General features: G+C 42.8%; 1 protein-coding gene across 1 annotated transcript; it reads left to right on the top strand.

Moving 5' to 3' along the window:
- The first annotated feature begins 2,327 nt into the window (after positions 1-2,327).
- On the top strand, positions 2,328-6,393 carry LOC142151539 (interleukin-1 beta-like). The gene is made up of 6 exons (XM_075207288.1): positions 2,328-2,370; positions 2,486-2,540; positions 2,888-2,933; positions 3,326-3,545; positions 3,975-4,154; positions 4,577-6,393. The coding sequence occupies exons 2-6, from the start codon at positions 2,494-2,496 to the stop codon at positions 4,735-4,737; spliced, it is 654 nt and encodes a 217-aa protein (XP_075063389.1). The 5' UTR covers positions 2,328-2,370; positions 2,486-2,493; the 3' UTR covers positions 4,738-6,393.
- The last annotated feature ends 16,659 nt before the right edge of the window (positions 6,394-23,052 follow it).

Below are 23,052 nucleotides of genomic sequence, written 5' to 3'. Positions count from 1 at the left end.
CCTAGGCAGCCTGTCGCTGGGACAACTCCTGGACCATTTGAGACAGGGTCTGGATCTGTCCTGCCAACACTTGAGCCAGACTTGGTTCCATAGGACCGAGTGTCAGACAATTCACTCACTCCTAGTGTTAGGGCCAGTTATAATGTTAGGAACCCCTCCAACCGGTGCAGCAAAACCCGGAGTCTACTCCGAAAGTCTGGTGTTTGCTGTTGCGATGGTGGGGACAGACTTGGCCGCAGACAATGGACAGTCGTGAAATGTGCACCGGCTGGGGGGAACCCAGGAAAGCGGAGTGAAGTTCAGGCAAGGGTCGAACAGGTCACAAGCAAGACGTCAGAGTCCAGGCAATAGATCAAGGGTCACTAGCAAACAATCGTGGTCAGTATCCAGCCAAGGGGTCAAGGGTCACAGGCAATAAATCGAAGTCAGAAATCCAGGCAATAGGTCGGCAACAATAATCAGGATCAATGAGATATACAGAGAACAGGACTAAGCAGGGTAGTGTCCTGGGAAGCAGGGACTATAACCGGCAGGGAGGCTTTGCCCCTTCCTGCCTTAAATATAAGCATGGCCAAATGAAAGTGTAGCAGACACAGGGGAAAAATAATCAGCTGTCCCCTTTCTTAATTTGCGCACGCACCCGGCTGTCCTGGATGACGGAGCGCGGCGCTACACACAAAGAGCGTCTCGACCATTGCCTTGGCAACGGCCGGGACAATGCGAAAGTGACGTCCCGGTCGTCATGACGACGGCCGGGAGGTAGAGACAGAGGAGGAAGCGAGTCACGGCGGTGCCCGGAGCCGCCGTGGCTCGTGACAGCTACCAGTTTCATTGGACTATTTAAGATTTCGGAAACCGCTAATCCTGTGGCCTTTAGGCTAGAACTTCTTTCTTCCATGCACATTCCAAAAGTATTTTTTGTTTACTCCTCCATCCATCATCACCTTATAGGGATAAGAGGAAGAAAAGATCAACCAAATGCTGGATTATCGAGTATCCAAAAGTTTGTTACAATTTTTTCTTGGAAGGTTTGCAGATCTGAAGATCCCTTCTGATTTCTGATTGTGCTTCACTCTTCCTTAACCATACAGCCTGCTATATCAACCAGTTACATTGAGAGCCAGATCCTAGGTTTATGACCTACAGTCTCCCAGCAACTAACATCCTTGTGGGTGTCTCTGTATGACTCCATGCATCCATTCTGCCAGCGCTAATCTCTGCTGACACTAGGAATTCACCAATTTATGATTCCAGTGTGTGACAACATCCCCACAGAGCCACTTCCAAAAAAGTAGAGTGACAATTTGCACTTATGTTTGTGTACAGTGGCTAAATAAGTGCATTTTCTTTAAAAAGTGTTTCACATCTGAATTTATAAATGTCCCATTTTGAGTACATGTATTAGATTACAAACACCCAGACCGCTCTCCCCCAAACAACCAGCTTGAGCTGTAGGAGTGATTGCTAACAAGTGCTAACAATTAATAATTTCAGGAATTGCTTTTATATTGAGGATGACATGTCTATATGTATGTCATATAACAATATAAAGGAGCAGAATAGGGTTCACTTAAGAAACTCACTTTTAGTACAAATGTAACAGAATAAATAACTTTAAGGGGTAAATTTATCAAACTGCAAGTTTAAAAAAGTAGAGATGTTGCCTATAGCGACCAATCAGATTCTAGTTATCATTTATTTAGTATGTTCTACAAAATGACAGTTCAAATCTGATTGGCTGCTATAGGCAACTTCTCCACTTTTTCAAACCCGCAGCTTGATAAATTAACCCCTAAGCAATTTTTCCTGCATTTAACTTTTTTATTTTTTTTGGAGGGGGGTGGGGGGGGGGGGGGGTGTTAATATATATTTTCCATTTTATAACTGTATAATCTATTGTATTCTTATATTTCTGTTTTGTAACATCTTAAGGATCAATAGCAATAGTATATAACATTTTGTTCAACATTTTTAGTAGGTAATAATAACATGACAGAGATTCTTGTTGAGCCCCTTTATCAGGAATTAAATTCACCACTTAGTAGTATTCTAAACATATTCAACATATTTATTATTTTGATGCCCTGTGTTGTGATTTTACTGAAACTGAGGAAATCCCACCAACTATATTGAAATAATTCTCACACATCACTCTCACTTCCAGAAATAATTTTTTAAGTACAGAATTCACAATTTACACTGTGTTTGAGGGGGGAGGAGATGTGAAATCCTGCATTGCTTAAACATCCGGCTTTCACGCCTCTACTTGCCTATATAATGCACTGGCGTGAAGTGACAAGTTAGATAACGTTTTAGCTTCCAGGAGAAAGGGACTGCTATAGGACTTGCTTCAATTTTTTAAATCGAAAGGTAATAAATTACTTTCTGTATCCTTTTGTATTATCAGTATATCTTACATGGTTTATGGGCAGATATGTCATTGTAATTTCTATATTTATGTATATTTAATATTATATTTCTACAGGTATAACAATGGCAGATGTTCCTGAATTAAGTGTCATCTCAATGGACAGCTACAGGTAATAAAGCTTATTCTTCTATATGAGGGATATAATAACCTATAATGAGGCAGACTGAGGCAGCTCTCTCAGGAGCAGTAGCTGGAAGGCAGCAAAAATACAAGTTCTTGCTGCCAACATCTAAATCAGAAGCTTTTACATTCCTAGTAATAATTAAAGTGACAGTATATGTATTTATAATGTACACTACACTGATATAAATGTGTGTTAGTTTGTATAAGGGGTGACAACACTGCCAGTGCAGCTGCTGCCTCACACAGCAGAATTATTGGGGCTTATGGAAGAATATATATTTGTGTTTCATTGTGGGAACAAAATCAACATTTTTTCTCTTTTTATATCTTTAGTGAAAACGAGGAGGAATTCTATGTGGACTACACCTGTGAAATGAAGGTAAATTTGACAGACAAATCTTAAGATTATTTTAAGTAAACCAAAACTCATTAATTAGATCAAAGGCAAATTATCTATTTAATTATTTATTTATTTATTTATCGTTATTAGAGCTTTTTTAAATTGAGAGAAAATAAATCTTTAGATATTAAAAATATATATATTTCCCAGGCAAACACTTAAACTGTTTTGGAGTTTTATTATAAACAATATGCACGAGAAACATGCATTGTAATTATCTTTTTTTCTTTTAAATCACTCTATTTGTAAACAATACATCAAAAATACTTTTTTTTAGCAGTTTACAAACAGCAAATTGTTAAGAATTTTGCTATGTTTATATTGAGAGAAGTAACTTGCACATCCTAAAAACTGCTAATTCTGTCCCACAGAGCAGTATGAAGCATTTAGAATGGACCTCGTGTCACACCAGTTGGTCACCGTGCAGATCTGGAATACAGTCAGACATAAAGAAGCACAGAAAGCCTGTGCACTCCTTCAAGAAGGCAATAATGCTGGTAGTATTTGTGGAAAAGCTGAAGGGAAGGAAATGTTGTGACAAACAGACCTTTTTCGATGACAATGACCTGCTGAACCACATCCTAGTGGAGGGTAAGATCACTTGCAGTTATTAATTCTTTTAAACCAGCTAAATTATGGGGGGAATTCAAGAGACCCTGAGCTACAAAAATCGGCTTATGAAAGCAGTGACTGGTATGAAATAACATATTTCTAGAAAATTGTCCATGTTTTTAGAGAAGCTATGGCAAAATTTATCAGTTAAAATAGTAACAATAATACTCGTCATCATCATAGTAATACTAGATTTAAGTTACATTTATTCAAGTGAAGAAAAAATATGAAGAATATGAACTTTTAACCAAATAGGGTAAATACAGACATATATATCTATATATATGTCCTGCTGCCAGGTTTCTATTCCTATCTCGGAGACATGCAGTCCACGAAACATATAATAGTCCATGTGCAAGAACCTGATTAAATGATAGACATTTTAAAATGCTCTTTTTCTTTCTTTAGAAGAAATCCCCTTCAACACCATAGATGACACATGTGCGCCTCCGTCCAAATTCCGATATAGTAAAACAACTGTGCACATTATTAGAGACAGCAGACAAAAGTGTCTGACACTGCAGGAATATGAAGGCAACGCGCGTCTTGTGGCCTTGTTTTTACAGGGGAACAATCTTGAGCAAGAAGGTAAGCCCTTATTTACGTATTACTTATTCTATATTCTGGAAAACAGGGAGTGAGGAGGTTATAACACCTAATACTGCAGAGACCAGCACATTTCATATCATAGTACACGAAGTTTGCTGGGTTAGCAAATTGGATTTAAACAATATTAGAAGACATAAGTAAAATTATTATTTTTATCTCTGTTTTCTATAAGCTAAATTTACTTAAGAACAAAACGTTAAAATCTGAAGGAGTTTAGGCATCTCCAATATATTTAGCTTATATTTATTTTAATCTAAACTTTTACTATCTGGATAAAATCCTACATGTAAAGTGTATCTGGTGCATAGATATAAGCAATTGACACTGTGCACTTCACATACACAACACATTATATTATACAATAACAGGATATTATTTACACACCTTTTTTCTTTTTTCAGCAAAGATAAACATGGGCAGCTACATTTCAGCACCTGTTGTGGAAGACAAACGTCCAGTCACATTGGGTCTGGCAGGTCGCAATCTCTTTTTATCTTGTACTCCTGAAGAAGATAAGGCAGATACTCCGGTTCTATCTCTGACGGTGAGTATGTATGAATGACGGTTCTTGTTAATGGAGGTATTATTACCTCAATACTAATGACTAGCACGCCTAACGCACATAAATAAAACACCTCAAATATCTCTGAAAGCTAACAATGATTACGTTCCATAACTGCACGTTCTTATGTTTCCATTCCTATGCTAGGTGAAAATAGAAAATAACTTTGGTATATTAATAATCTCTTTAATCAATCAAAAGCATGTGCAAACAAAGTCAAGCACAAATAAATAGAACATAGGGTAATAAATGTTACTGTAATGGCCTAGAGGGGATCCTGCTAGATTAGTATTATCAGTGCTCAGTGGTGAACAACAAGGCCGGAGTAGCAGGACCAATACTCTGACATGAGACCTGCTGCCAGAGGGAGTCACACCAATGTGCATCAGCTCATTTGTGTACACAGCATAAGGATTGGCCACTGCGCAACCAGATTTCTTTCTATAAAGCTGTTATTTCAGTATCCTAACATGTCAATCTAATGTGCACATACATTAAATACTTGTTTTAATTTTTTTTAAATGTATTTTTAGTTTAGAGTCCCAATTTTTTTTATTCACTACATATTTTTACCAAAATTTTACTTAACCTGTAAACAATAATTAAATAAGATGAAATGTCCAGCTCATAAGTAGATGACAGATTAGGTTGCACATAAATTTAATATGTACTTATCTGTCTACCAATAGTAAATAAAAAAAAAATTAAGAAATTGAGGAATTTTGATTTGAAATAGATGTGTTGTCCCCTTTTTAAGTCAGTGAAAGTGGAGAGATCATCACTTAAAAATAGAAATATGGGTCACAAAGCTGATTCACAAATGTATTTGAGTTTTAGAGAAATAAAGTTAAGTACCCCTAGTAGAAAGTAACTGAAAACTGATAGACCATTACTCTGTTACATTGTCATTGGTGGTGTAATAGTCACTTGTAATAAGATTATACATCCTGAGCCAAAATGTTGGATTTTCAGTTGTTTGCTGCTCAATCTATTCTCTCCTGAATCTCAGCTAAACTCTTCTCATATTTATTTCTCTTAGGAGGTCACCAACATTCAGGGGAAAAGGAACAATGATTTGCTGCCCTACCTCTTCTACAAAGCACAGAATACCAGTAACAGCACCACCTTTGAGTCAGTGGCTTTCCCTGGGTGGTATATTAGCACGTCACAGGATGAGCACACGTTTGTGCAAATGAAGCCACAAGATGATCAAGTATTTCTAAGAGATTTTGTTATTTATCCAGGAGTAATCTGAGATCCAACCACCTCTATATATGTACTATGTACAGCACAGAATTCAGTGTCCTTTCTGTCACAAAATTGACATTAGTTGTCCTTCAGAAGCTTTGTCAGACCTGGCAGAATTTGTTTTATTGTAATCACTTTCATAAAGTTCAGATTCTCAGTCAGAGATAAAAAAAAAGTAGCTCCATCAAGAGTTCTATATTGTCTGTATCTATATTGATTATTTATATATATAAATATATATTTCAATTTTATATGTGTTAAGAGTTTGTTGTACTTTGTATTTATAGTAACAATGGTACATTGTTGCTTTGTAATTTATCTCTATTTATTATCTGTAGATGTTTCATTATTTATTTTTTATGACAAGATTCGAGTTTGAATAAATAAAAATGATGGGAATAAAAATCATCTTTGTGATATAATTTTTAACAGATTGATTTACAAACAAAAGTGCTGCACTTTTAGATGAAAGAATGAACAAGGAGTCCTCTGGATCCACTGGTGTTAATTTATGATAAATGTTTGAACACAATGAACATATAAGTCTTTTTCCCCAATCTTAGACTACGTGCCCACTGGAGCTTCATTGAGTTTTTTCATACTAGTAAAAATGCATATCAAGTGCATAAAAAAAGTCTGATGCATTTAAACTCAGCAAATGCAAAGAATGGAACAAGTGGTGCATAGAAAAGCTACTTAAGACAACAGAACGCAAGTGTAGTAACACTGAAAACAATGTTTTCTATTACTAAACCTTTCTCCATATGTTTTACAAGTGGTTAAAATGATTATACAACACATATAAAACAACTATGTAACCAGGAGTCATACCAAAGCCATGAGGAAAACTATCTTACAGAGCAGGTTTCATGTCCAGCAAAATGTAACAATTTACTTTATCTGAAAAAGTTTAAAATATTAATTCCATCAGAAATTTAAAAAAAAAATATTTTGCAATTGTGAAGTCGACACACTCTTGATAGGCTATGCCCACGTATAAAAGGTACAAATATGGCTATACCCACATATATGACATAATGCTTCTTTAAAACTCAAATATAATGTGGACATGCAAAGCAGATGCCTGTTTATTTCTAATATATATATATATATATATATATATATATGTTCTGTTTCCCGTGGAATGCGCATGGCTTAGCACGTCAAGATGGTGGAAATAGTGGAAAGTTTTTGCTCCTTTAAATGGGAGGAGCTGTCGGGATTAGTATCCCTGCTGAATGCAGGATAGCCACAGCTATGTGACTGACTATAAGCCAGAATGCACAAACATGGCTTCACATTGTACTACGACATATTCCAATGAAATTGAAGAAATAGAGACTGCACATTTACAAGGTGTTCCTGGTTTAGCTGACGTTCACAGTTTCATTGTGAACACAGAACAATTACCTGATTGTTAGTCGTGTTCTGAGGTGCTGCTTATCAGGAATTTGCCATTACTTTAATTTTACACTTCCCACACACATTTATTACAGCCAGGGCCGCCAAGAGGGGGGAAGTGGGTACTAATTACCCGGGCCTGGACATGCCAGGGGGCCCGACCCGGGCCCTTACTGCCCACCGTGGGTTTTTTTTGTTTTTTTTAAACCAAATGGTTTTTTATTTTGTCTTTGTTGGTGGGGAAAGCAAGGCACTTACATTTTTTTTTTAGAAATGATCACCAGCATTCCTCTTCCCTCCTCCCTGTTCTGTACGCACTGAATGCCGGATGTGGCGTCATCACATCCCGCCCAACATTCAGTGAGGAGCAGTGCAGAGAGGACCCAGCAAGAAGACAGAAGATAGAAGAGAGAAGAGAAGGAAAGAAAAGAGATGAAAGATGTCAATACAAAGGTCAGTAAAGGAACGGAGGAAAGCAGAAAGGCAGTGTGATGAAGAAGGGGGGAGAAACGCACAGTGTGAAGAAGGGGGAAGAGAAAGGCACAATGTGATGGAGGGGGGGGGAGAGAAAGGCACAGTGTGATGACGGGGGGGAGAGAAAGTGACAGTGTGATGAAGGAGGGGGAGAGAAAGAAACAGTGTGATGAAGGGGGGGGAGAAAGGCACAGTGTGATGAGGAAGGGGGGAGAGAAAGACACAGTGTGATGAAGGAGGGGGAGAAATGTGCAGTGTGAAGAAGAAGGGGGCGCGGAGAGAAAGGCACAGTGTGATGAAGAAGGGGGGGTAGAGAAAGGTACAGTGTGATGAAGAAGGAAGGGGGGCCAGGTGAAGGGGGAAAATCAGCATGGAGGGCGCAGTGTGATCATAAGGAGGCACAGCATGGTGATGATGAAAGGGCACAGTAATGTGTCTGTGATGGCACAGGGGGCTTGTGGCAATGTAGTGAGGTAGTTGGTGGCTAATTAATGGGTGCTATTTTATTTGTGGGGTGATGGTGAGGCAATTTAATATTGAATGTGTGTCACTCACCGGACTGTGAGTACCATTTCTCCTGTGTTCAGGAACCGTGGCCGTCCGCCATCCCGAGGGTCTGCGCATGTGCAGCCCTTATGAAACCTTCAGTACCTGTTGCTTTTAATTAATTGGATGATCAGGCAACCCTCCCTATTTAAACCACCTGTGATTATTACCTAGTTGCCTGATCTTGGAGTCTCATTCTCCATGAGCCTCTGAAGGTGTTCCTGTGTTTCCTCGTGTATTCAGCTCCAGCTGATTCCTGTCTACTACGATTGTGGTTTCCTGACCACTTCAACTCTCCTGTGTTCAGCGTGTCTGCTCTCCGCTGCCTCCGTTACTACTGCCGGGTTCCAGACCGTCTCAACTCTCCTGTGTTCATCGTGTCTGCTCTCCGCTGCCTCCGTTACTACTGCTGGGTTCCAGACCATCTCAACTCTCCTGTGTTCATCGTGTCAGCTCTCCACTGATTCCTATCTGCTACTGCTGCCGGATTCCAGACCGTCTCTACTCTCCTGTGTTCAGCGTGTCTTCCCTCCGCTGCCTCCGCTACTACTGCCGGATACCAGACAGCCTCAACTCTCCCGTGTTCATCATGTTTCCAGTTTTACTTACTACTGCTTCCTGAGTATTGCTCCTTTGATTACCGGTTACCTTTCGTGCGCTGCACCAACCTGATAACCGCTTCCATCCTCCAGTGGTCTCTCCTCCTGCCGGCGTTCAGCCGTTCAGGTATCCCTGCACTGCTCCTTGACAGCCTGCTCTCCTGAACCGCGGTATGCATACTTTCCATTGACTTTGCTATTGTGTTGCATATCCGTCTGGACTGTGTTTTGTTCATCTCCGGAGTCTTCCATCTACTGAAGCTATTGTTACTATTGACTTTGTTTCCTATTACCTGGATCTCTATAGTGACTTTGTATACTTCAAGCAGCGCTTGTCAGTTATTATTGTATTGTGGTTATCATCGTGGGATCAAGTTCCGTGTGCCGCCCGTGTATCCTCTGTATTCCATTCATCTCCTCGTGCCCCTCCTTACATATATATATAGCAGTGGTACAACTTGCTGAACGCAGACCACTGACTCCTTTTTCCGATTGGCACCAGTTTCAAGTATCCTCTCACATAAGCAGTGGTACAACTTGCTGTACGCAGACCACTGACTTTCCCGTTACCTACTTGCACCTCGAACCCATTCCTTCACTATAGACAGTGGTACAACTTGCTATACGCAGACCACTGACTTTCATTACCTCCTCTCTACTCCTGGACATTCCTCCTCACTATAGCAGTGGTACAACTTGCTGTACGCAGACCACTGACTCTCCTCACGTTTACTTGCCCATCTGGTTCCTCGTGTTCATACATCTAAGTCATTACCAGTTGCTGCTAGTCATAGACTTTCATTGAGCATTCTCTCACCATCTGCTGATTCTCCTGTTCCGTTGTCACCCTGCTACCAGAGGACCATAGTACCAGCTATATTACTCTGGTAAGAACATCATCTGGTGATATCCTGGGCAAAGACTCCTAGTGCCCGTGACAATGTGGAGGTGAGTTTGGTAAGAATGAAGTATCTTTATTAAATGTGACTATGAATTATTTAATGGCAATGATGGTTGCAGGAAATGGGTATATTTATGAAATGTAAATACTATTAATTTATTGCTGTGGCTGTTTAAAGGGAGGGAAATAGGTTTATTTATTAAATGGGAATACTATTAGTTTAATGTTGGGGATGGAGGAAGGCCTAATTATTAATTGTGGGTGCTATTGATTTAACGCCGGGGCTGGTTGGAATTTTCCAAATGTACCCATTTTTTTCCCAAATAGGGCTCCCAACATTCCAGGACCCAGACAAGCCGCAACTAAAGAAACCTGCAGCCACAGGTGGTGAAAGTGACAAGAACAGGTAGGAGAGAGTCTGTCAAATGTTGTGATTCTAGTGGGACAATCCCAATTTTTGGTGACTGTTCTGCCCAATGTAAGGGGCAAGCCAAGTCTGTGAACTCTTTATGTACACACTGCATTCTTTATATACTACACTATGGTTGTAGATGTCCTTTGTGGGCTTACCACACTCCCTCTGGTGGGCCTCTTCCATTGTATTGGGGGCATTACTGTGGTATAATATGAACTGGGGACTCTACTATGTGGTATGTTATGAATTGTGGGCAGGACTATTTACTACAGTATTAATTTGGCCTCTACTGTAAGGGCCCAACTAAGAGACACTATGAGGTCACTGTAGCGCAGTCCTCAATGTCAGGACTGCTGGGACATATATCACTCTCCGGTGAGCGGGCACTGCACACTTCTGCCAAAGGTGTACACAGCAATTCAGGGTTTTTTTCTGTAGGAGGATTACCTAGTGCTTTTTACCTGCTAGACATGCCCCAATGATGGACAGCCACGCCCTAAATTGTATGGCCACTCCCACTTTTGCGCTGCCGCTGCGTTGCGGCTCTGCAAACTTTTTTGCCATACTCAACTATAAGGGGAACCCCATGAAGTTACTGTACTGGGGCCCTGAATTCCTCTTGGCACCCCTGGTTACAGCTCCAATGTCCCCTTACTCTTCTGACTTATATAAGATATAAATGATGCTACAACAGGCAGTATTTTAAGGATAAAAGGAAATTTGTAATGAATTATTGGGCTGATTCAAAAGTGATGTCAGACAGGACTTTGTGGTTTGTTTTTACTTTTTCTGATTTGCACAGTCCTATCACAGACTGAAATTACGCAAATGGTCCGGCAACACACCTGTTACTTCACCGATCTGGTGCCCTCCAATGTATAGGAGTGAACTTGCGTCCTTTGGTTATTTTGATATCATGAAGTTGCGGTCAGGTAATCGCTGATGTCACTAAATTCAAACTAATGCCTGCATTTTAAAAGTACTTCTCATTGCCAGAGTATAGGCTTCCTCCTTGTTCCATCGTTCTGATTTCCAGTTGTGTCCTTCTGTGTTACAGACCTCGGCTTCTTTTGACCATTTTTGTGACTTGATTTTTAGGTCACTTACTGACCTGGAGCCAACATTTTAAAGCCAATGCATTGTCACAGGCCTTCGATTATTCCAAATCTTATCCTCTCACTAAGCTCAAACCTTTGCTAAATCCAAATTGGCAATTTGCTATCACACCCCCTACTCCCTCAAGTCTTGGGAAAACCTCTCTCTCTCCCAATCTTCTGTCTAAATTGTTATCCTGGGAAAACGCTTCCCAATTTTCTGGATATACAGGTGTTAAAAAAAAAGCATGTTGTTAATTTCTCTGAGTTATTGGTGGCCTTTACTTCAAGACATCAAAGACTTTGTTTTGGCCTTGTAAAGGAGCGATTGCTCATGACCATGTCCTCTGCAATGATGTCATTGTTGGGGGGGGGGCGTGAATGGCCATGGGAGTCCCTGTGAGATTCCCAATAATAGCCGGTGCATCTTTGGCACACACTGCACATGCGCCCATCGCTGCTTTCGCAGTATTAACAGCGCATGCATCAGTACAGGATATGAACCAGCTTCCTGACGGTTCATATCTAAGAGCTGCGCAATGCAGCTCTACAGGGGGCCAGGAAAGTGCAGGCTTTGGATCAGTCATTGGGCTTTTGATCAGTCATACAGCCAATGTTGGTCACAGAGTTGATGTCTTGTGTTAGCTGTGTAGAGGGTTGTAATAGGGTTACCTAGGGAGATTAAATTGCTGGTTGAGGAATATCATAAGCTTGACTGAAGAGGTGGATTTTCAGAGAACGCTTGAAGGTTTGAAGACTAGAGGAAAGTCTTACTGTGCATGGAAGAGAATTCCACAAAGTGGGTGCAGCCTGAAAAAAGTCCTGTAACCAAGAATGGGAGGAAGTGATGAGAGTGGAAGAGACGCGCAGATCTTGTGCAGGACGGAGGTGTCGAGTTGGGAGATAATATCTACATTGTCTTGCCATATACTATCTATATCCTGCATTATACCCTGCTAAACCTTATAACTTAGCCAATGCTGTCTTTATCTTTGTCTTCTCTTCCATGCGGCACATCCTCCTTTGTCTTTTTCTTCTTTTCCATGTGACTTTATCCTCCATCTTGTTGTCTTCCTAACCCTCTCTCATATGCAGACGCCTCTCTCATTTGCACACCCCTCTCTCAGGTGCACGCCTCTCTCACACTTAATTAACATATACATAGACACACTGATAGGACCTACTGATATTTCCATTACATACATTATTTCTATTTTATCTCCCTTTCCCACACTCACATAATCATATTTACATGAACACATATAGTAAAGAAACCCTGGTACTTATATACTTAAGAAATGACTAATAATATACCACGTTGATTTGGGTATAACACAAAGGTATAAAGCTAAAAATGGTCATGAGATGTCATGGGTAACAAATTATTATATATTGACGGAAAAAGCTAGGTCATGTGTAATGATTTGTTAGATACTGTTGGAAATGGCTGAGAGGTCATGGGTAATGAATTGTTAGATATTGAAAGACGGCTGCTATAGGGGGAAGACTTCTTCCATCTGTTCTAAAAGTTTACGTTCATTGTCATTAGCCGTTACAGTTATCACTAAATCTATGCCGAATCACAATACGGATGTAGAATTAAAACAGGTTGTATTAACTTTTTAAAAAATATAAAGAGAACGGCTTGGAGAAAACTATTTCAAGTGCCAATGAATCTGCTAAGCTTCTTGAAGTTGAACTTGAATTTTAAACAACAAAAAAAAATAAAGGTACATGAAACGGCAATTTAATTATGAGAGTAGAGATGATAAACCTATTGCAACACCCAAGAAATAATTAAAAATCAAATTTTAAAATACATTTATTGATGTAGCTATTATTTCCGTTCAAAAAAAGATTTGAGCAACTCAGGAAGCAGAAACTTGGAGTTTCCTGTACACGATAAATTAACTGCCAAATAAAGAGAAGCTTGAAGAGCACTGCTCCAATCTCCAGCTGGCTCTAACTATTGGTGAGGGTGCTGAAATTGAAAGCGTCCCACTATGTGATGAACTGATAAGTATCCAGAATTTTGTGCAGAACATGGATAATCCAACCCTGCTCAATAGTTTTAATTTGATAAAAAAAAAAAAAAAACTGGAAGATCTAGTTCCGAATACATGGGTTTCTTCTAGGCAACGGGGCGTCTCCTTCCTGCCGGGCCTGACATCCGGGCGCATGTGTAGCCTAACGCATCCTCATTGCTTGGCAACAAGGACGCTACCTGTGGACCCTGTCGGTGGTCAGCTGTTCTGACCACCGAATCCACTGTCCACCAATCAGAACAGTACTCTATCTATTTAAGGGAGGCTCTGGCACCATTAGCGTGCCAGAGTATCTAGGTCTCCCTATGATCCAGTGTTCCTGCCAGTTTCCCTGCTCTCTGACTGACCTCCTGTGTACTGACCTGGCTTCCCCTGGTTCTGCTCTTGGATCTCCCTTTGGCCTGACTGCTCCTATTGTATCTGACCCTTGGCTTACTGACTTGCTGACTCAGTGTCGTTATTAAAAGGATCGCATTAACGTACCCCACCCTCCAAATCTCCACTTCTTGGTATGAAGTTTGCTCCCAGTTTCATAGGACCATTTAAGATTTTGGAAACCACTAATCCTGTGGCCTTTAGGCTAGAACTTTTTTCTTCCATGCATATTCCAAATTAATTTTTTGTTTACCTATTAAAGCCTTTGCTTATCTACTGCTTGTCTTCTCACAGTACTCCTCCATCCTTCATCACCTTACAGGGACAAGAGGAAGAAAACATCAACCAAATGCTGGATTCTCAAGAATCCAAAAGTTTGTTACAATTTTTTCTTGGAAGGTTTGTAGATCTGAAGATCACATCTCAGTCAAGACTTCTGATATCCATGTTTCTTGCCTTCTTAAAATCGTTCACTTAACGACTTGTCCCCTGAGGGTACCAAATGTTGTCTCTTATTTCTCCTTCTCCCTGCTGTCCCCTCCCCTCCCCTCTCCCTCATTCTCTCTGCAGGTATGAATGCCGTATCAAGACTATCTCAATATAAGTTGATTCCGGCTGCCCTGCGGAGGATGCAAGGAGAAGAACCGATCGCTGACCTACCATCTTCGTGCCTCCTGTCACTGAGGGACTTCGTTGCTCCATGACTACAGTTTAGTCGTTCTCGTTTGATGTATGCTCATGGACTATTCTGCAATGGTGTTGTTTACTTGTTTCGAATTCTCTGCACTTGTAGTGTTTTCATAGTTCACCAGTCTAATGTTATACTGTTATTAATGCTATCTAATATAGTTTTGCGCTAGACCAGTTAGTGGTTTGTCTTACAGGTTGATGTTTCGTAAACCAAATCTAAACTATTTTTGTTGATGCCCTCCACACTCTTACACCCACTCCCCAAACTCCATCCCAGCTCGGGTATTCCCTGCCCGTGCACCCCCCCCCCCCCCTCCCTACTGTTGCTGCACCTTGTAGCAACACTTTTCTACCTCTCCAAAGTCTAGCAACCATAGGCCGGTCATTCTATGTCCGGCCTTCCTTTCTTCTCCCTGGCTGGTTGCAGACTGCTTAAACTTGACCTTGTACCTTGCCCCCTAACCTTTCCCAACTTTATTCACGTTCGCATTCCTTTTCCGCTAAAATGTGTACCCGTCACGACCCAGAAGGGGTCAGGGATGCGGGGGAGCCCCTCAGTAAAGCATTCTAGACTATCTCCTACAGCATGTCTTTTAAGTTACTGACAGTCAACGTTAAGGGGTTGAATACACCCCAGAAACATACTACAATTCTGGCCGCCCTTGAAAAGTCACATGCAGATATAGTTTTCTTGCAAGAAACCCACTTAACCGAACCTCATGCAACACTCAGAGGAAAGCTCTTCTCGCAGACTTTTTTCGCCTCGGCTGCTTCTAAGCATCGAGGTGTGGCCATCCTGATTAGACTGTCTGTCCCTCTGGTGTTGTGCCGTTTGATCACAGATCTGGAGGGTCGTTATCTTATGCTTATAGGCACTTTGGGCCAGCTCCCGGTCCCCCTGGTATGCTGCTATGCCCCAAACACAGTCCAAACCTCCTTTCTCCAGAGACTTTTCAGCCGTATACATAAACATGCCGAAGGCCGTTTGCTTATGGGAGGTGACTTTAACATGATTCTAGATCCCTCTCTAGATAGATTACCATTGCCCACACCTTCATCTCAATCCCAGGCACACTCTGCGCGGCAGGCTACTAGATTTGCCTCATTATTAATGGAGAATTCTCTTCTGGATGCTTGGCGGGTGGTTAATGGCACTAATAGAGGTTATACTTTTTACTCTCACCCCCATAATGTATACACTCGAATAGATTACTTCCTAGTTGACGCTAAACTAGCTACCAAACTTCGCGGAGCTGAGGTTCACCCGTTCGCCTGGACAGACCACACGGGTATCTCTTTTCAGTTGGACATAGGAAATCTCCCCAAGCGAAGTCCAAACTGGCGGTTGCATGATTCTCTTTTGCTGAATCCTGCGACATGCATAGAGATTGCAGAGGCCCTCACTGAATTCTTTAATCTTAATGAAACCCCTGAAGTATCTTTGTCCATGATCTGGGAGGCACATAAAGCCACAATTCGTGGACGCCTTATTAGCATAGCTTCATCCCGACATAAGTAAGAGCGAGAGCAGATATCCATGCTGGAAGCTCGTCTTCCCTCTCTACTCACCCAGCATCAAGGTTCACTAGACCAGTCACATCTGAGAGAGTTGACAATAGTGAGAGGCCAGCTCAATGCGGTACTATCCAAAAAAACAGCCCGTACCCTAAAATGGACTCAGTAGCTCTTTTATGAGAAAAGTGACAAGAAGGAATTTCAGGCATACTACTCTTGACTATAGATGAATGCCTCAAACCCAGCACCTACTGACTTAGTGTCACGGGCACTAGGAGTCTTTACCCAGGGATCACCAGGTGATAGGCTTACCAGAGCAGTATAGGTGGTAATATGGTACTCTGGTAGCAGGGTGATCACGGAACAGGAAATAGCAGATGATGAGATGCTCAGGAAAGTCTATGACTAGCAGCACTGGCAATATGGAGGTAGTAATACACGAGGAACTGTATGGACATTTTGGGATCACCAGGTGAAGGTAGTCAGTGGTCTGCGGTAGCAAGTTGTACCACTGCTATAGTGAGGAGGAATGTCCAACAGAAACGAGGAGGTGATGAGAGTCAGCGGTCTGCGGATAGCAAGTTGTACCGCTGTCTGAGTGAAGGAATGGAATCCAAGTGGAGGTATCCGGGGAGTCAGTGGTCTGCGTTAGCAAGTTGTACCACTGCTATGTGAGAGGATACTGGAGCAGGTGAAACTGGAAACAGGGGTCAGTGGTCTGCCACTAGCAAGTTGTACCACTGAATATATATGTGAGGAGGTGCACGGGGAGAGACTGCAACACAATATATACACGGGCACCTTGACTTTGATCCACAGTAATATGCACAATATAAATGTATAAATGACTGAACAACACTGCCAATATAGAAAGTCTCTTGAAGTAATCCAGCATGAGATAACACAGTCAATGATGGCAATAGACTCAGCGGATAGTACACTCCAGAGGAGAACCAACACAGTCCAGCAAGGTATGCAATACACAGCACAGTCAATGGGAAGTATGCATACCGTGGTTCAGGAGAAGGCAGTCAGACAGAAGTGCAGAGATACCTGAACGGCAGGAGGCCGGCAGGATGCAAAGTCCCTGGATGGGTGAAGCGGTGGTCTAGCAGGTGCAGCGCACAGGTAGGTAGACCAGCAGGGAACCCAGGAAGGCGTGGAGAGCGGATCAGCAGTAGATGGATGCGTAGCGCTGAGAAGTAACAGCAGCGGGTCTCTGCGGGAACACGGAGGTAGCCAATAGCAACCAGCAGGTGCAGTAACGATGGGACACCAGAGCAGAGTTGAACTGGAACAGATGATCACGGAGAGTAGCGGGTAGCAATAGTGGCAGCAGACTCAAGGAAACACGGTAGAGTAGACAAGGACTGAAGACTGAAGCGCACAGAGGCAGCGGATAGGAATCAGCTAAACAGTCACGATGTAACACAGACGGGTTGCAGGTTGAAAACTGTAGTGCACGGAGGCAGCGGATAGGAATCAGCTAGCAGTCACGATGATGAAACACAGACGAGTTGCAGGTTGAAGACTGTAGTGCACGGAGGCAGCGGATAGGAATCAGCCAAACAGTCACGATGATGAAACACAGACGAGTTGCAGGTTGAAGCCTGTAGTGCACGGAGGCAGCGGATAGGAATCAGCTGGCAGTCATAATCATGAACAGGTGAGTGGATGTGGTTGAAGCTTGTAATGCACGGAGGCAGCGGATAGGCATCAGCTAACAGTCCCAATGATACATGGTAGAGTTGAAGTGATTAGAAGACTGTAGTGCACGGAGGCAGCGGATAGGAATCAGCTCACAGTCACGATGATACAGTAGATGGTAGAAGTGGTATGTGAACCACAGTAGCAGAAGTGGTTTGGAAACCACAGAGGTAGAAGTGGTTTGGAAACCACAGGGATCAGCAGGGCTGAATAAACAAGGAAACACAGGAACACCTTCAGAGACTCATGGGGAATGAGACTCCAAGATCAGGCAACGTGGTGTTGACCACAGGTGCTTAATATAGGGAGGTTGCCTGATCTGCCAATTAAGTTAAAGGAACATACACTGGAGGTATAGAAAGGGCTGCGCATGCGCAGTCCCTCAGGATGGAGGACGGCCACGGTTCCTAAATGTCCGGGAAGAAGCACTCACAGTCCGGTGAGTGACAGTACCCCCCCTTTTAAAGGTGGGCACAGAACGCCTGGAACCGGGCTTGTCCGGATTTTTGGAATAAAACTTCTTCAGAAGGGCAGGAGCATTAAGATCTTCAGCTTTGATCCATGAACGCTCTTCAGGACCAAAGCCCTTCCAATGAACGAGGAAACGGAGGACTCCTCGCGAAATTTTTGCATCCAATACCTCAGTAATCTCGAAATCCTCCTCCTGATGAACTTGAACTGGCTGCGGTGCTGAGGAAGGAGTCGAGAAACGGTTGATGATAAGAGGTTTGAGCAAGGACACATGGAAGGCATTGGAGATCCGAAGATTCTTAGGAAGAAGAAGTTTAACACATACTGGATTGATAACTTGAATGATCCTATATGGACCAATAAAACGAGGGGCGAATTTCATAGATGGAACCTTCAAACGAATATTTTTGGTAGATAACCAGACACGATCTCCAATTTTTAGTGGTGGAATAGCCCGCCTCTTCTTATCTGCGAAAGACTTATATTTGTTAGATGTCTTCTTTAAACAGGTTTTGACCTGAGACCAGATATTTTTGAAGGTCTGACAAGCAGTTTCCACAGCAGGAACTTGGGTGGGCGGGAGGGCAGGAAATTCCGGAAAAGACGGATGGTGACCGTAGACCACAAAGAATGGAGTTTTGGATGATGACTCATGGTACATGTTGTTATGGGCGAATTCAGCCCAAGGGAGCAATTCTACCCAGTTGTCTTGGTTGGCTGAAGAGAACATCCTAATAAAAGTCTCAAGATCTTGATTGACTCGTTCCGTTTGTCCGTTAGATTGCGGATGGTAAGACGATGAGAGTGCTAATCGTATGCCCAAGGTTTTACAAAGGGCCCGCCAGAATCTGGAAACGAATTGTACTCCTCTATCTGACACAATCTCAGACGGACATCCATGGATGCGGAAGATTTCTTTAATGAAATGTTCAGCCAGAGTAGACGAGGAAGGTAAACCGGACAGAGGGACGAAATGAGCCATCTTCGAAAATCTGTCTACCACTACCCAAATAGTATTGTGATTCTTACTTGGTGGCAAATCAGTAACGAAATCCATACTAATATGGGTCCAAGGCTTGGACGGAATGGGTAGTGGTCGCAGCAACCCTGCTGGAGTTCTGCGGGAGGATTTGAACTGAGAACATAAATCACAGGAAGCAATAAACTCTTTGACGTCTCTCCTCATTGAAGGCCACCAGTAACTACGAGAGAGAATCTCAAAGGTCTTATGTTCACCGGCGTGTCCAGAAAAACGAGAGGCATGGAACCACGAAAGGATTTTCCTCCTCAGAGTAGGAGGCACGAGGGTCTTCCCAAATGGTAGCATTTTGGTGGATGAAGCAGCCAGAGAAATACATTTGGGGTCTAGAATAGCATGGTTGGGAACCTCTTCTACATCAGAGGACGTCACAAAAGCTCGAGATAGAGCGTCAGCTTTCTTGTTCTTAGCAGCTGGTTTGAAGGTTATAATTAATTCAAAACGGGAAAAGAAAAGAGACCATCTTGCTTGACGAGGGTTCAAGCATTGAGCAGATTGCAAATATGACAAGTTCTTATGATCCGTGAAGATCGTCACCGGATGGCGAGCTCCTTCCAACAAGTATCTCCATTCCTCTAATGCAGCTTTGATGGCCAGCAACTCCTTGTCCCCGATAGTATAGTTTTTCTCTGCGGGCAGAAGACCCCGAGAGTAGAAGGCACAAGGATGTAATTTTTGTTGCTCCGAGCGTTGGGAGAGAATAGCTCCTAAGCCCACATTAGAGGCATCTACTTCTAGGAAGAAGGGGAGTGTCACATCAGGTTGTCGCAGAATGGGAGCAGACGAGAAGGACTCTTTGAGGATTTGAAAGGCTTGGAGAGCCTCAGATGACCATTGCTTAGTATTAGCCCCTTTCCGAGTTAAGGCCACAATGGGAGATGCAATGGATGAGAAGTCTTGAATGAAGCGTCTATAGTAATTGGCAAAACCTAAAAAACGCTGGATGGCACGAAGAGTAGTTGGCTGAGGCCAATGTAGTACAGCATTTACTTTGTCTGGATCCATCTTCAGGCCAACTCCGGAAACTATATACCCCAAGAATGGAATCTGGGGTAACTCGAATGAACATTTTTCCAATTTACAGAACAATGAGTTTTTCCGTAGTCTGGAGAGGACCTCTGCCACATGTTGGTGATGAGAAGGCAGGTCCTGTGAGAAGATCAATATGTCGTCCAGGTAGACAACGACACATACATATAATAAGTCCCGAAAGATCTCATTGATGAAACCCTGGAAAACCGCGGGGGCATTACACAGCCCGAAGGGCATTACTAAATATTCGTAATGCCCATCTCTGGTGTTAAACGCGGTCTTCCATTCGTCACCGGAACGGATTCTAATTAAATTGTAGGCACCACGAAGATCCAACTTAGTAAATATCCGAGCTCCCTTGATGCGATCAAATAGCTCAGTGATCAGCGGAATGGGATACCGATTCTTGATAGTAATGGCGTTGAGTCCACGAAAATCTATACAAGGGCGTAATGATCCATCCTTCTTTTTGACGAAGAAGAACCCAGCTCCAGCGGGAGAGGTGGAAGGTCGAATGAACCCACGCTGGAGATTCTCCTGTATGTACTCAGATGTGGCTTGAGTTTCAGGTAACGAGAGAGGATAGACCCGACCCCTGGGAGGAGTCTTGCCAGGTAGAAGGTCGATCGGACAATCCCAAGAACGATGAGGAGGAAGACGTTCAGACTGAGCTTTATCAAACACATCGGCAAATGAAGCATACTGAGGAGGGAGTCCCGGGGAGGAAGATGAGATGGAAGATTGCTGTACTTTAAGAGGAATAACTTGAGAGAGACAACGATGGTGACATTCAGGCCCCCAAGACGTAACTTGAGGGGTGCGCCAGTCAATCTGGGGAGAATGACATTGAAGCCATGGAAGGCCTAAGACAATCGGACTTGTCGTAACAGGAAGAATTAAAAACGAAATTTCTTCATGGTGTAGTACACCAATCTGAAGGGTTACTGGAGACGTACTCTGGGTGATGAGACCATTGATGAGACGTGATCCATCTATAGCCGTCACAGTAATGGGTGTTTTTAAAGTGATCACTGGTAGGGACCATTGATTCACTAGTGATTTAGAAATGAAATTTCCTGCTGCTCCGGAATCAATCAATGCCTGTGACTCAAAGGATTTGGTAGCAAAGGAAATCGTAACATCGAAAGCGCAGACTTTAGATTTCATAGACAATGGAGAGGACTCCAGGGACCCTAACTTCACCTCTCCAGAACTAGTTAGGGCCTGGCATTTCCCGATCTCTTAGGGCAAGAGCTGAGCATATGCGTGGAATCAGCACAATAGATACAGCGTCTATTCTTTACTCTTCGTTTCCTTTCCTCTGAAGATAATTTGGAACGTCCTATCTCCATGGGAATCACAGAGGATGGAGCTGGACGAAATTGAGGGTTTAAACGAAGAGGTGCTTTGACAGCTGTTGTTTTCTCAGACTCTCTTTCACGAAATCTCATATCTACACGATGGCAAAGAGAGATCAAATCTTCTAGTGACGAAGGAAGCTCTTGGGTAGTCAGTGCATCTTTAATTTTATCGGAGAGCCCCTGCCAGAAGGCGGCAACTAATGCTTCAGTGTTCCACTGAAGTTCAGAGGCTAAGATCCTAAATTGAATGACATACTGTCCTACTGTATGGGAGCCTTGTCGCAAACGAAGAATGCTGGAAGCAGCGGAGGTCACACGACCTGGTTCATCGAACACACTTCGGAACGTGGAAATGAATTTGGCACTATCTTGTAGAATTGGATCGTTTCTTTCCCACAGGGGGGAGGCCCAAGCCAGGGCTTGTCCCGAAAACAATGAGATAAGATAGGCCACTCTGGAACGATGGGTAGAAAAATTTTGAGGTTGGAGTTCAAAATGGACTGAACATTGGTTAAGGAAACCTCTACAAGTTTTGGGGTCCCCGTCATATTTTGACGGAGTAGGCAGGTGAAGCGTAGGAGCTGTAGACACCTGGGATGGCACTGGGGAAACGGAGGAAAGCACAGGAGCTTCAATATTAGCTGTAACAGTCTGTCCAGATGTTCCTTGGGAGGTTAATGATTGGTAACATTGAAGTAACAGCTGTTGGCGAGCATCCTGTTGCTCCACACGGCTGACCAGATGCTGCAGCATCTCTTTAGCGGTAGGTTCCGTATCTGGGTCTGTCATGGCCTGATCTTACTGTCACGGGCACTAGGAGTCTTTACCCAGGGATCACCAGGTGATAGGCTTACCAGAGCAGTATAGGTGGTAATATGGTACTCTGGTAGCAGGGTGATCACGGAACAGGAAATAGCAGATGATGAGATGCTCAGGAAAGTCTATGACTAGCAGCACTGGCAATATGGAGGTAGTAATACACGAGGAACTGTATGGACATTTTGGGATCACCAGGTGAAGGTAGTCAGTGGTCTGCGGTAGCAAGTTGTACCACTGCTATAGTGAGGAGGAATGTCCAACAGAAACGAGGAGGTGATGAGAGTCAGCGGTCTGCGGATAGCAAGTTGTACCGCTGTCTGAGTGAAGGAATGGAATCCAAGTGGAGGTATCCGGGGAGTCAGTGGTCTGCGTTAGCAAGTTGTACCACTGCTATGTGAGAGGATACTGGAGCAGGTGAAACTGGAAACAGGGGTCAGTGGTCTGCCACTAGCAAGTTGTACCACTGAATATATATGTGAGGAGGTGCACGGGGAGAGACTGCAACACAATATATACACGGGCACCTTGACTTTGATCCACAGTAATATGCACAATATAAATGTATAAATGACTGAACAACACT

The sequence above is a fragment of the Mixophyes fleayi genome, chromosome 4 (genome assembly GCF_038048845.1).
Source record: "Mixophyes fleayi isolate aMixFle1 chromosome 4, aMixFle1.hap1, whole genome shotgun sequence".
NCBI classification, from domain to species: Eukaryota; Metazoa; Chordata; class Amphibia; order Anura; family Limnodynastidae; genus Mixophyes; species Mixophyes fleayi.
Note: the sequence above shows the minus strand (reverse complement) of the source record. Positions and strands in the feature narration are given on the sequence as shown.